Source organism: Loxodonta africana, chromosome 8 (genome assembly GCF_030014295.1).
Source record: "Loxodonta africana isolate mLoxAfr1 chromosome 8, mLoxAfr1.hap2, whole genome shotgun sequence".
NCBI classification, from domain to species: domain Eukaryota; kingdom Metazoa; phylum Chordata; class Mammalia; order Proboscidea; family Elephantidae; genus Loxodonta; species Loxodonta africana.
In genome coordinates, this window is record NC_087349.1 from 8,718,246 (window position 1) to 8,732,797 (window position 14,552).

Below are 14,552 nucleotides of genomic sequence, written 5' to 3' on the forward strand. Positions count from 1 at the left end.
AAACGCTGCCCAGTCCTGCACCATCTTCATGACCGTTGGTTTGCTCCAGTCCATTGTTGCGGCCACTGTGTATTTTGAGTGCTTCCCAACCTAGGGGGCTCACCTTCCAGCATTATATCAGACAATACTCTCTTGCGACCCACAGGGGGTCTACTGGCTGATTTTCAGAAATAGATCTCCGGGCCTTACTTCCTAGTCTGTTTTAGTCTGGAAGCTCCACTGAAACCTGTCCACCATGGGTGGCCCTGCTGGTATGTGAAATACTGATGGTGTAGCTTTCAGCATCACAGCAACACGCAAGCCACCACAGTAGGACAGACTGACAGATTGTCTACTCTCCCCTGAAGAGAGAAAAACAGGTCTCCAGTGTTTCCGGCCAGCTTGGCACAGGGATCTCCTCAAATTTAAAGTTTATTTGAGTTGATTTCTGAAACAACTTAGAGCTATATGAGACGAAACATTTAAACAAAAAAGCAGCCAATTTTTGAAACAGATTTAGAAGAGCTGGCTCAAAATCCCAAATGAGAGGCATTTATTAATAGCATCTGTTGTCATGGTCATCCACGAACACGTTTCAGAAACCAGCGGGGTTCCCCACCCGCCTCTCCTACTAAATGCATCCTCCATTTGCCGTTTCTGATTTCCACGTCTCCTTTCTGGGATTTCTGACATCCTCAGATTAAACATGTAACAAAAAGGCCACCCAGGTGTGGAAATTCCTCTGTAGCTATAACGTACCAATGCGGAGGGGAGGGCAGGGCAGGGCAGGGCCAAAATGGGGTCTTAAACTGGAAAGGATTTTACCAGCAGCCACCGCCAGCACAGTCAGATCCATACAGGGTGTCATGGGCTGGGAGAGCAATGCGCGTGGTGTGCGTCATCTGAGCTGGTGAGGTGGGCTTTAACAATGTGAGTCAAGAGCTTTAAGAAAACTGGATTTTTGAGGTAACACCGGTTCTGAATCGATATCCTGGGGATTAGTGCGTCAGGGAGGACTCAGGGTTCAGCCCAGTCTTCAAGGAGGACAACACAGACATGAACAAATTCCCAGGGCTCAACCAGTCCAGGGTGTGCTCCTGGGGCTGGTCCACAAGCAAACAGGACTAAGGGAGGGGGCATGGGAACTGTCTCCCACCAGCTGGCTAACTTCTCTGGGCTCCACTCAGTCAGCTCTTGGCCCTATCCGCCGCGAGCCACACAGACAAAAGGCACTGCTCAGTGCCCGGGAGGAGCCTGCATTCTGCAAGAAGGGATGGGGGGTTATTTTTATCACATAAGGTGGCATTACCTGGGCTTCCTGACAGGCTGCCCTCCTGAGCAGGTTATCACTGTCAAATAAACAGAGGAGACCGGCGTTAGTTTTCACAGGAGATTACAATCCAGACAAATACATTTGGTTTTTGGTTTCTTAATACATGCTCCTCTTCTCTATAAAATAAAATACCAAGTGAAAATTTCTTAAAGACCTAAGAACAAATATGGCACACTAGAAAAATACTTTCATGGACTAGAATTCTGGGCTAACTATTCTCATATAGCAGTCGGCAGAATGGAACCCCCCCAAACATGCCCATGCCCCAATCCTCAGAACCTGTGAAGGTTACCTCACATGACAGAAGAGACTCCGCAGGTGTAAGTTTAAGACCCTGAGGTGGGAGATTAGCCTGGGTTATCCACGTGGGCCTAATCTCGTCACATGGGTCCTTAAAAGATTAGCCTTTCCCTGCTGTGGTCAGAGGGAGCCAGGACTGCAGAAGCAGGGGTAGCGATACAACAGAGGAGGGGCTGTGGGCCAAGGAACGCGGGGGGCCTCTGGAATCTGAAAAAGCCACTGAAATGGACTGTCCCCTGGAGCCCTCAGAAAGAGCTAGGCCCTCTCAACTCCCTGATTCCAGCCCAATTTGGCCCATTTTAGACTTCTGGCCTCCAGAACTGTATGATAAATCTGTGTTGTTTTAAACCACTAAGTTTGTGAGAGTTTGTTACGGCAACAATAGATAACGAATACACACACCCTGTATTTTTCTCACCCAGTGGAAATTATTCAGGTCATAAGCCGAAAATAAATGTGATGTTTCATTGCTTCTGCTGCTGTTTTATCTAAATCCCTTATTTTTTATATCACAGTCAGGCACACGATTATACCATAAATGAAAATTGTTGGCATGAGGCAAAATTCTGACTTGCAAAAATGGAAGTCTCCTGCCCGAATATGTGCATCTTTTATTTAACATAAGGTCTCCAGAATGTGTTTGTGCTCCTTAAGCTGTGAGAGCGCTTTAAACGGCTGCCTGCCTACAGGGCTCCAGACTCTCCTCTGTGTAAGAGGCAACGCTGATCTTGGTGCTGCCATCGCTAGGACAGTAACTTCAAGCTGCTTGACGACACTCAAGAAAACCAGTACCGGAAAAGACAGCCAATAGCCAATTCATGGAAACCCTGGTGGTGTAGTGGTTAAGTGCTACGGCTGCTAACCAAAGGGTTGGTAGTTCGAATCCAACAGGCGCTCCTTGGAAACTCTATGGGGCAGTTCTACCCTGTCCTATAGGGTCGCTATGAGTCAGAGTCGACTCGACGGCACTGGGTTTTTACCGAGTTAGCCAATTCATAGGAAAGGATTTAAGGAACGGATTATTTTACTTATTTTCTTTTTAACTTCGCATTTTTATACTAATTCAAATCTAATGTTGATATCTAAGGTTGAACTAACAGGAAGTAAAATAAACCACCTTTTTTCTTCTGCTCTCTGCCACAGTGGCAGTTAAGACTGCTCGGTGACATTCCTCTGTGGGAGGCTGGAGAGCCACCCCACACGTCACGGAGCGGGAAGCTGCAGCAAGAAAACGCCGCCAACGTGAAACTCGGACAATGGAACTCGGACAATGGTCCACCAAAATCACGGTGACACCAGGACGGCAAAGCCCACGCTGACAGACAGCGAAGACAGGACGGCCCTTCAAAGTCCAGCCCCAGGCGGCCTCCACAGCCAAGCTGTTCCCACTGGCTGAGCTGCACCCTTCACCACAGCCCAGGCTTCCCTCTACCCAGGCTCTCCACCCTCTCGCTGCCCAGACTCCCCACCCACCGTCGGCCCAGGCTCCCTTCTGTTCAGACTCCCCACCAATATCCATGTTCCGTTCCACTTCCCTCCATCACTCACTCTCAGTGAGTCATTCCAACATCAACAAAACATATTCATACCAAAAATGAGGCAGATTTGGGGTATAAGCCATTAGATGTTTAAGAATAATCAGCATATAAACTCAACCCAAACCCACTGCTGTTGAGTCGATTACAACTCACTGTGACCCTATAGGACAGACCTGGAAAACCTGGTGGCGTAGTGGTTACATGCTACAGCTGCCACCCAAAGAGTCAGCAGTTCGAATCCCCCAGGCACTCCTTAAAAACTCTATGGGGCAGTTCTACTCTGTCCTATAGGGTCGCTATGAGTCAGAATCGACTCAATGGCACTGGGTTTTTTAGGACAGACCTTTTAGTTAGCAGGCGAGCTCTTAACAGCTGCACAACCAGGGCTCCAATTAGCATACAGACAGCCCTTTATAGTTTAACTGGGCCCTTCATATTTGGGGCCTTATAGTCACTGAAGAGGTGAAATACCAACTATTTACCCAGTACAGAAAGCCGTGCTCCTTGTAGTCACCTGAGCATTATCCCTGGACCCCAAGCTGAGCAAGCCCCAGCCTACCTGGCTGCCACACTCCCTGGACAAGGCAAGGGCCTCCAGGGCTCTGCGCCTGCTTCCCGTGGCCCATTTCCCTGTGCCTGTGACTGCTCATCCTGTGGTCCTCTACGCCTCTGTGAGCACTGCATCCCTCTCACCTCACCCGTTCATGTCCCTGACTGTCCTTCCCAGGGCTCCTCCCAGTAACCAGGTACACCCCCACCACCCCCCTCCCCCGCCATCCTTCCCAGGGCTCCTCCCAGTAACCAGGTACACCCCCACCACCCCCCTCCCCCGCCATCCTTCCCAGGGCTCCTCCCAGTAACCAGGTACACCCCCACCACCCCCCCTCCCCCGCCGCCATTAGTGGAGATTGTCACCTCACTCCACTTCCCCAACCTGGTTCCTGGGGGCCTGGCTGAAAAGGGGCCTGCCCCAAGTATGCAGGAATGCAGGGTAGAGCCTTGGACTATTTTTTCCCACATCCTTTTTTGTTGGAAGTAAGATTTGAATGGTTCACTTGCAATTAAATATATCATTCAAGACCTCAGCTCTCTTGAGCTTACTAATACAGCTTGATTTACCACAGTGCTATTCAGAATCAAAAGATTTTATGATAGTTAATACCCTGAGTTTTCACATGCAAATGGAATGTGCTGACAAAGACTCTGTGGGAAAACCAGGATGTGTACCAATTCAGAAAACCTCATTATCATCATACTGAATTTTTCAATATCAAAAAATGGTATTAACCACCTTGATCCTGCTCTCTGAACCAGGTTGCTTCTAAAAACCAAATATATTATCTAAGAAAAAAAAAGATTTCTCCCATTGAGATTTTCTGATGATCTATGGCAAGCTCTGAAAACCATTTCAAAATAGAAATTCCAAAAATGTTTTCAGTAACGGCAGCATTGATGGAATAAAAGAGAAAACTTAAAATTCATAGAGCAACTGCCACGTGCCAGGCACTACTTAGTCTCTGCAACAACCCTGCCTGGCAGGTACAACTGTCACATTTCACAGGTGAGAAAGGTGAGGCCTAAAGGAGAGGGACCTGCCCAAGGTCACAGGGTTACTAAGCTATGGGGCTGGAATTCACACCTAGGCCAGCCCAGCCCCAGAGCAAAGTCTGAACGCTCTTCTTACCATCACTGACACCACTGAGTATGCGTCTACTCATTGGATTAATTTTATTAATTTTATTAATCCGATCACTTCCTCGTCTCGTCTAATACAACTTTCAAAATTTAAACCCACAGCATGACTTTAAAAATGTCAGGTGGCCCAAGGAAAATATGAGCGCCGGACACAGAAAGGGCCACATAAACCAGAGACTACATCAGCCTGAGGCCGGAAGAACTAGATGGTGCCCTGCTACCACCGATGACTGCCCTGACAGGGAATCCCTGATGGAGCAGAAGAACAGTGGGATGCAGGCCTCAAATTCCTGTAAAAAGACCAGGCTTACTGGTCTGACTGAGACTAGAGGGACCCCAGAGGTCATGGTGCCCAGACTTGCTGTTAGCCCAAGACTGGAACCATTCCCAAAGTCACCTCTTCAGACAGGGATTGGACTGGACCATGGGATAGAAAATGATATTGGTGAAGAGTGAGCTTCTTGGATCAAGTAGACACATGAGACTATGTGGGCAGCTCCTGTCTGGAAGCGAGATGAGAAGGCAGGAGGGGACACAAGCTGGCTGAATGGACACTGGGAATACAGGGTGGAAAGGAGAAGTGTGCTGTCACATCAGAGGGAGAGCAGCGAGGAGTACATAGCAAGGTGTGTTTAAGTTTTTATACAAGAGACTGACTTGAATTGTAAACTTTCACTTAAAGCACAATCAAAAAAAAAAAGCTCAGGTGGGAAAAAGCTTCCAAAAGCAGTTGGTGAAACAGAGCTCACTCAACACTTGCCAAGTGCCATGACCAGCACAGTGAAGAGGGTTGTCCTGCCTGGGAAGCATAGGAGGAGGGGCAGAGCAGACCAGCTCTGGGTAAAGTTCCCTGGTAGAGTAAAAGCGTGTTTCTTGACAAGCAGCAGGCCCGGGCCCTGAGCTGGGAGCCTAGGATATACTGGTGAGTAGCCCAGTTGGCCCTAACCTGGACGCTGGCAGCTCAGAGTGGAAGAGAGGCAAGCAGGCAGTCACAATACAATTTGACTCTGACGTGCTTCATAAAAGGCATCTCAAGGGGTACCTAACCCTACAGGGCAGTTCTACTCTGTCCTATAGGGTCGCTATGAGTCAGAATCGACTCGACGGCACACAACAACAACCCTGTCTCGAGGGCACCAGAGAAGGCTTCTGAGAAGACATGACAGGGAAGCTGAAAGTGAAGAAGAGACAGAAAGCAGCAGGCACAGAGGTGAGCAGGATCCAGGCGGAGGCAGGGCAGGTTAAACACCTGCAAGGGGTGTCCTGTCTGCGGAGTGAGACACACCTGGGAACAGGCAGTGGCGAAGGTGGCACACTGTGATGAATGAGCTCACCACCCCTGAATCCTACACTTAAAAATGGTTAAAACGGCAAATTTTACATTACGTGTATTTCACCATAATAAAATTAAAAACAAACAAAAGCCTGCAACCACTAGAAGGTGAAAGATTTCAGAAAAGGAGAGTTGCTCAGCCTGCTGGAGCCAGCATGCTGGCAGGGAGCAGGAGGAGGCAGACGGGAGGAGCCAGGCAAAGGCCAGGTGGCCCAGGCCTGTTAAGCATTTGAGTGTGGAATTACCCTAGGGGCAGTGGGGAGCCACTGAAGGGTGTTAAGAAGAGAACTAAGGCAACCACATTTACATCTTAGAAGGATCCTTCTTGATGTGGTGGGAAGAAGGCGTTGGTCAGAGGTGAGACTGTACACAGGGAGCCCGGCGCAGGTCCTCAGGAATGCAGGCTGGTCCTAGGAACACTGCAGAGGGAGGGGAGAGGCAGGCAGGTTCCCTGGACATTTAGGAGGTAAGCTGGAGGGGTGGGTCAGAGATGGCGCCCCATTTCTGCCCTGAGCAATCCGGTGGAGGCAGCACCAGTCAGACAGGGAACACAGCACGAGGCACGGGGTCAGGAGGAAGAAAGTTGAGCTGATGCTTGGGCCTGTTGGTCTGACACAGTGGTGGCAGATCCAGGAAGAACTGTCCAGGGGCAGCTGGAAAGACAGGTCTGGAGTCCCAGGCAATGATCTTGCTAAAGATACAAATGGTAAGAGTAGGGGAACAGTGAAGAACAGGAAAGAGAGCCTGGCGGCTAGGAGGAGCCCTGGTGGCACAGTGGTTAAGAGCTGAGCTGCTAACCAAAAGGTCGACAGCTCAAATACACCAGCCGATCCTTGGAAACCCTATGGGGCGGGGCGGGGGCGGGGGGGAGGAGCAGTTCTCCTCTGTCCTATATAGGGTCACTATGAGTCAGAATTAACTCGATGGCAACAGGTTTGTTTGTTTTTGTTTGTTTGGGGGCTGGAGAGCTGACAGAGAACACTAAATGCATCTCAAGTGAGCTACATTAGTCTTGCCCCCAAACCGTGCACACGCACGGGCACGTGCACACACATGCACACCCTGGGTCTGTCAAGCTGATTCCGACTCACAGTGACCCCACGTGTGGCAGAGTAGAACTGTGCTCCAGAGGGTTTTCAGTGGCTGGTTTTTTTGAAGCAGATCACCAGGCCTTTCTTCCAAGGGGCGTCTGGGTAGACTCAAACCTCTAACCTTTCATTTAAGAGCCGAGCAGGTTAACTGTGTCACCCAGGGACTCCTGTAATATAACTACACCCAAAACCCAAACCCACTGCCATCAAGTCAACTCCAACACATAACAATCCTAAAGGACAGAGTGGAACTGCCCCACAGGCTTTCCAAGGCTGTAATCATTACAGGAGCAGATCGCCAGTGCTTTTCTCCTGTGGAGCAACTGGTGGGTTCAAACTGCCGACCTTTTGTTCAGCAGCTGAGCACTTAACCATGGTGCCACCAGGGCACAAAACCCTCTAAGAAAGCTAAGTAAGGAGCTCCTCTTGGTAACCCAAGAAGCTACACAACTCTTGCAGTGCCTGATGAACGCTGAGTCGGGTCATCAGACAATTCCAGATTGCAAGCAGGTCAAGAATCTCAACAAGAACCCAAGAGCCTGGTATCAAAAATAAAAGTACTTTATATACATCCCAAGCCCATGTTCTTTCCACTACATCAGGCGGCTCCTGAGAGAATCAGAGTTAAACACAATTTAAAGGAGGTGCTGCAATATTTAGTCATATCAAAAAGGGTCTCTGAAGACCTGCTTGGTACTACAATGATACAGGTTCTTTGACAGAAAGAAATTAGAAGTCTCTGGATTAGAAAGTGGAAAAAAAATGTGCTGATGTCACTTTGCCCAGGGCTTTAGAGGAAGCTGAGCACGCCGCTACCACAGGTAATGGGGTGCTCTCAATTTATCCTGACCCATAAATGTTTTATTATTACTCTAAGAACGCAAAATAGGATGTCATCATTCTCAATGACAACTTTACAAGGAGAGAAAAATCACAGTGATCCACTCTATTTCCAAAGAAGCTATTTCCCACCACAATCTGGAGGCAAACTACAGAGCCCTTGCTGGCTCCAGCTTCTCCCTTGGTGCAGGCAAACACGGCGTTTGCTTTACAGAAAAACAGATTTCCAGTCTGGATTTCTAGAACAGCCACTTCCAGGACAATTAATCACCACATTGCCGGGGGTGGTGCCCATTGGCTGCCCCATGGATCAGCGGGATGGAGTGGTAAAGGACGCTAAGATGACAACGACCCTTTGAGAAGGAACTGTCTGTGTGCGGGGGAATCACTCTGCCCAACTACACTTCATGTCCCTGCCTTCCCTGCCCAAAAGGCAAAGGCGCTCAGCAGCCTCTGTCCCTCACGCGCCAACAGTGAGCCTCAGCCGAAGAGGGTATGTGACCAGGCAAGAGGAAGGCCACCTGCTGCTGGAGAGAGGAAGCCCGAAGGATCTGTGACCAGGCCAGAGGAAGGCCGCCTGCTGCTGGAGCGAGGAAGCCCGAAGGATATGTGACCAGGCCAGAGGAAGGCCGCCTGCTGCTGGAGAGAGGAAGCCCGAAGGATCTGTGACCAGGCCAGAGGAAGGCCGCCTGCTGCTGGAGAGAGGAAGCCCAAAGGATCTGTGACCAGCCCAGAGGAAGGCCGCCTGCTGCTGGAGAGAGGAAGCCCGAAGGATATGTGACCAGGCCAGAGGAAGGCCGCCTGCTGCTCCAAAGAGGAAGCCCGAAGGATCTGTGACCAGGCCAGAGGAAGGCCGCCTGCTGCTGGAGAGAGGAAGCCCGAAGGATATGTGACCAGGCCAGAGGAAGGCCGCCTGCTGCTGCAGAGAGGAAGCCTGAAGGATCTGTGACCAGGCCAGAGGAAGGCCGCCTGCTGCTGGAGAGAGGAAGCCCGAAGGATATGTGACCAGGCCAGAGGAAGGCCGCCTGCTGCTGCAGAGAGGAAGCCTGAAGGATCTGTGACCAGGCCAGAGGAAGGCCGCCTGCTGCTGGAGAGAGGAAGCCTGAAGGATCTGTGACCAGGCCAGAGGAAGGCCGCCTGCTGCTGGAGAGAGGAAGCCCGAAGGATCTGTGACCAGGCCAGAGGAAGGCCGCCTGCTGCTGGAGAGAGGAAGCCCGAAGGATCTGTGACCAGGCCAGAGGAAGGCCGCCTGCTGCTGGAGAGAGGAAGCCCGAAGGATCTGTGACCAGGCCAGAGGAAGGCCGCCTGCTGCTGGAGAGGAGGCTTCCTCACTTGGGCCCGCAGAGGTGCTAACAGGTCGCTGACAGGCTAGAAACTCCACAGGAATGGCCAAGATGCTAATGGGTTTTTAAGGGATTTTAGGGCCTTCCCGTCTTATAGAAGAACCAAAAGATGGCATCTCTTTTTATCTCCAAGCCTCCCCATGGTGTGCAACCTGCTGCAGGGGAAGCTTCTCTCCTGAACTCTCCCCGGCACAGGGAGACAGAGAAGCTCCCTAGTGCCCTAAAAGACAAAGGGCTGGGAAGAAGTCCTACAGACAGCCACAGAGTAGGCGGTGACTCCCTTACTTCCACTGCCCCTCCCGGTGTACATGAGAGGATGGAGAAAACAAGGAGCCACACGGACATCACTGGCATGAAAACCAAAGCCCCTCAGGGAGGCCAGTGGTCAGCAGAAGTTCACAGTCCACTACCAAAGGTGCAGCCCTTGCACGGCATTGCCTCCACTGGGCAACCTCACTCAGAACTGCTGAGGTCAAAGGGCACCTCTAAAGGAACTTACTTCTTTGGTTGGTGGTATAGTTAGTAAGACAAGGACCAACAGTCTTAATAACAGCATAAAGCAAGCCATGAACATTTTCCCAAGGCTCGATTTGCCAAAACTGAAAGGAGAAAGGGAGGGAGGGAGCCCAGTCCCCAGTCGGCAGGCAGTTCACTCGTCAGTGCTTCAAGCACCTCCTAATTTGAGGAGTTTTCGCCACATGGTTTGCTCCCCTCCAATTCAGGAAGAGAAATTATTTAAAGAAAAATGGCATTCTCTGAAGCGTTCTCTCACACAATTAGCTAACCATTTCCGTCTGTTCTGCAGAACTTTCCGTTAGCCAAGAGAAGTCAAAGTGGAAGACGTCTACACCTTCATATCTCACCCTTTGTCCTCTCAGAACAGACTGCTGTATTCTCACCGTCTTATAGCTGCAGAGACCGACAGCACCCTGGTTAAACATTTCGCTGTGTTAACCAAAAGGCTGGCAGTTCGAATTCACCAGAGGCTCCTAGGAGGCCCTATGGGGCGGTTCTACTCCGTCCTATTGGGTCACTGTGAGTCAGAATCGACTTGACGGCAATGGGTTTGGTTCTCTTTTGGCTTATTAGAGCCTCAGGTTGCCACAAATACCAACATCTGTTCCTACTCCCCCCTCCATGTTCTAATGATTCGGGGAGCTGGAGCTTGGCAGCCCAGTTCTGTGGACACAGGGAAGCAGTGTTCCAGTCCGGTTGGCTTTCTAGGTTTATGCTGAGCTCACCCCGCATTGCCACCAGGTGATGTAACTGCCGTGACAAAGCACCTTGCTCTGAACTTCTACCACCAGCCACTTCCTCAATGCTTTCTACCCCCGCTAAGCCCACTGCTGTCCAGTCCATTCTGACTCACTGTGATCCCGCAGGACAGAGTAGAACTGCCCCACAGGGTTTCCGAGGCTGTAATCTTTATGGAAGCAGACTGCCACATCCTTCTTCTGTGGAGTGGCTGGTGGGTTCCAATCACCAACCTTCCGTTTGGTAGCGAGGGCTTCACCATTGCACCACCAGGCCTCCTTGTCTAACCTGCTACTTACCTACCACGCTCGTAGGTATTCTTCTGACATAGTTGCATGGTTCATCCCTTCTTCCCTTGCTGCTACTGTGCCATTCACTGCCACCAACACCCCATTTCAGCAGCATCCCACACCTGATACTCTCCTCCCATGGACCTGCTGGGCGACCAATCGCTGGTTCTTTCTGTCCCATCAGCCACTGTATACGTGCATATGCAACTACAAACAAGGACGTACTGAGTCTCAATGATACACGAGGGACCCGAATTGATTTATCTAAGAAAAAGGAAAAACAGAAAGTAGATATTACCCAGGGATTATGACAGCTATTCAAGAAGAAAGTACAGGAAGAGAAAGCCCCTCCTCCCCCGGCCCACCCCAGTAATGTGTTCTCAAATTCCTACATCTGGATTCCAGCACACGTGACAGAGCTGTACAACTTCGGACCCTACACTCAGAAGGTAGCGGCCGCTGTGTTGTCATGTTTCTGATCCATGAACTATCCGAGTGTCAGCTACCACCTGATGGGTGAGTTCCAGAATCAACTCTGATTATTCTCTCTGCAGTGCTCGGAGCAGCTAAAACCACTGATCTAAATATCCCTAAACATATGTCAAGTCAAAAAATATACATAATTTAAATATATCTCCTGCCCTTCCCTCTTAGCCCCCTAAACGTAGGGGGAAAAGCAAATTAAGTAACAGCGTTTTTTTAAAAAAGAGGAAATCTGTTTTCTAGATACTCTGAAAAGAAAAGGAGTGTAATTAAATTTCACTGCGCTTAAAAAAAAAAAAGTTTCTCCTCTTCCCCACGAGATCTGGGCTGACGGGCTTGTTATTTAATTGCCCATAAATGTGCTTCTTTAAATAGCCCTGTTAATACGACAAATCCCAGCATTAGCCTGCACAGAGGAAGAGATGAGCCTTGAAACGGCTGGAGAGCACAACCAGCCGCTTGTGTTAAAATTTCAACAAATCTGAGATGAGGAAGAGCCAGGAGGAGGGAAAGCCCTCCCTACAGTCCTGGGCAGGTGGGCTGGCCCCACCCCAGGCCCCCAGGCCACAAATGCAAAGTCAGAGGCCAGTGCTAATGGATGTCAAGCTGAAGCCTCTGCTTTGTAGGAGACCCCAGAGACACTGGACCACAAAGCAGACAGCACTGAGAAACGGAGTCTAGTCAAGCATGTCTCCTGCACCACTTACCCATGGGCTTTAGCATACCCCGTCCCCCAATATCCTGTCAGCGTCTCTAACCCAAAACGTCTAAAACACAAGACAGCTTCCTCCTTCCACCAGCCTCCCAGCCACTTTCCTCGTCTGGACCTAGTCTGAAGCCAAAAAGTGGTTTCTCCTACCTTCCTGTCCTTCATCCAAACACCTAATCAATCACCTAGTGGAAACAACAGCTATCATTTGATGAGCACTAACGCCAAGCCCCCCGGAAACCCTAAGACCTCACCCAGCAGTGGTTCAGGGGTAGAATTCTCGCCCTCCGTGGTCCTGGTTCGTTCGATTCCCAGCCAATGCGCCTCATGTGCAACCACCACCCGTCAGTCAGCAGAGGCTTACACGTTGCCGTGACACTGAGCACGTTCAGCAGAGCCTCCAGACTATAACGGACTAGGAAGGACGCTGAGCACGGTTCAGCAAAGCCTCCAGACTGTGACGCACTAGGAAGGACGCTGAGCACGGTTCAGCAGAGCCTCCAGACTGTGATGCACTAGGAAGGATGCTGAGCACGGTTCAGCAGAGCCTCCAGACTGTGATGCACTAGGAAGGACGCTGAGCACAGTTCAGCAGAGCCTCCAGACTGTGACGCACTAGGAAGGATGCTGAGCACGGTTCAGCAGAGCCTCCAGACTGTGATGCACTAGGAAGGATGCTGAGCACGGTTCAGCAGAGCCTCCAGACTGTGATGGATTAGGAAGGACGCTGAGCACGGTTCAGCAGAGCCTCCAGACTGTGATGAACTAGGAAGGATGCTGAGCACGGTTCAGCAGAGCCTCCAGACTGTGATGGACTAGGAAGACAGGCCTGGGGATCTACGTGTGAAAAATCAGTCAGTGAAAACCCTGTGGGGCACAGGTCTACTCTGATTCTCATGGGGTCACCTTGAGTTGGAACTGACTCGAGGGCACTGGTACTGGTAACTCTAAGCCAGGCCCACACCAGATACCGGACACACATCTGCTCATTTAATCCTTACAACCAACCTGCCAAACATACGTTTAATCCCCGTTATGCTGATAAGGTAACTGAAGCTAGGAGGCTGGGTTGGTTAAGTACCTGATGAAGGTCACAGAGTTAGTAAGTAATGAAACCCAAACCAAACACAAGTCTCCTTGCCTGCAGCACCCACTCTGTGTCCTAGACCATCCCAGCTCACAGACACCCACTTACCCTCCACGCCCACGGCCACCACCCTGTTCCGGCAGAGTTGCCCACTCAGCCTTCAGACCCTGCTCCCTCAAATGCACCCTGCGCAGGGGGCTGGTGCTTTCCTGACCACCATTTTGCTCAAGATGCCCCCTCCCCTTAAAAACCTGCCCCCACCCAGGGCCACCCACTTCCTGGACCCAAAGTTCCCGTGATTTGACCTTTTCCCCCACTCTACTGCAAAAATGCAACTCTCTGGTCAAGTCAAATCCTCCGCCAGCCTCTAAAAACTCACTGCATTTCCACATCCTGCCTCTGCTCAGCCATCACCATCACCACTCACCCTGCAGGCCCAACTCCAGGACGCCGTGTTCCCAGGCTTCCTGACCAGGAGGAGCACCTGAGGTGGTTTTGGGGGGAATGTCTCCTTTGTGCCAGACACTGCTGTGAGCAAATCCACCTGACACCCACTGAGATGGCACTACTACTCTTTCCAGCTCACCAATAAAGAACTGACACACAGAGAGGGCAAGGAGCGTACCCAGGGTCACACAGCTGCAGGAAAGGTCTCAATTCAAATCCGCAGTCAGGCTCTCGAGCTCCCCCTGGCCATCATGCTCAGTGATGAATGAGTCTACTGACTGAGCAGGCTGACCACACCTGAGTCCAGGAGCCATCTCAGCATCATCTAAGGCAGGACAAGGCCTGGTGTATTGACAAACCAGGCTGGCCACACATGAGTCCACGAGCCATCTCAGCATCACCTAAGGCTGGACAGACACGTGGTGTACTGACAAACCAGGTTGGCCACACCTGAGTCCATGAGCCATCTCAGTAACACCAAAGGCAGGACAGACACATGCTGCCTCCTGATAACACAATAAGCAATTGACAGGACCAGCCACTGCACACTCCTGCCAAACTCCACCTGAGCCTTGTCCTGCCCCAGAGCAGGTTTCTCAGGGGTGAGTGTGCAGCCACCTGGAGCCTGGTCCTGCCCCAGAGCAGGTTTCTCAGGGGTGAGTGTGCAGCCACCTGGAGCCTGGTCCTGCCCCAGAGCAGACTTCTCAGGGTGAGTGTACAGCCACCTGGAGCCTGGCAAAACACAGGTCTGAGTCAGGAGGTCTGGGTGGGGCTCCACCAATGCCCGTGCCGCTGACCACGCCCCATATTCCGAAGAGCAAAGCTCTAGA

General features: G+C 50.9%; 1 protein-coding gene across 12 annotated transcripts in view; it reads right to left on the reverse strand.

The window, feature by feature from the left end:
• The window catches only part of AGK (acylglycerol kinase), a 114,718-nt gene that overhangs the window by 76,877 nt on the left and 23,289 nt on the right, over positions 1–14,552 (reverse strand). For 9 of the 12 annotated variants that reach the window (XR_010322577.1, XR_010322580.1, XR_010322581.1 and 6 more), the window contains one exon: positions 1,289–1,328. The exons of 1 other annotated variant lie outside the window; for it this stretch is intronic. Coding sequence is in view for 3 of the 11 variants with exons in the window: in XM_064289630.1 (XP_064145700.1) it covers positions 1,289–1,328 (40 nt within the window). In the remaining 8 variants the exon portion in view is untranslated. Of the gene's footprint in view, positions 1–1,288; positions 1,329–11,005; positions 11,261–12,442; positions 12,715–14,552 lie in introns of those variants that run through there. 2 more of the 12 variants (XR_010322582.1, XR_010322583.1) reach the window with 2 other exon arrangements.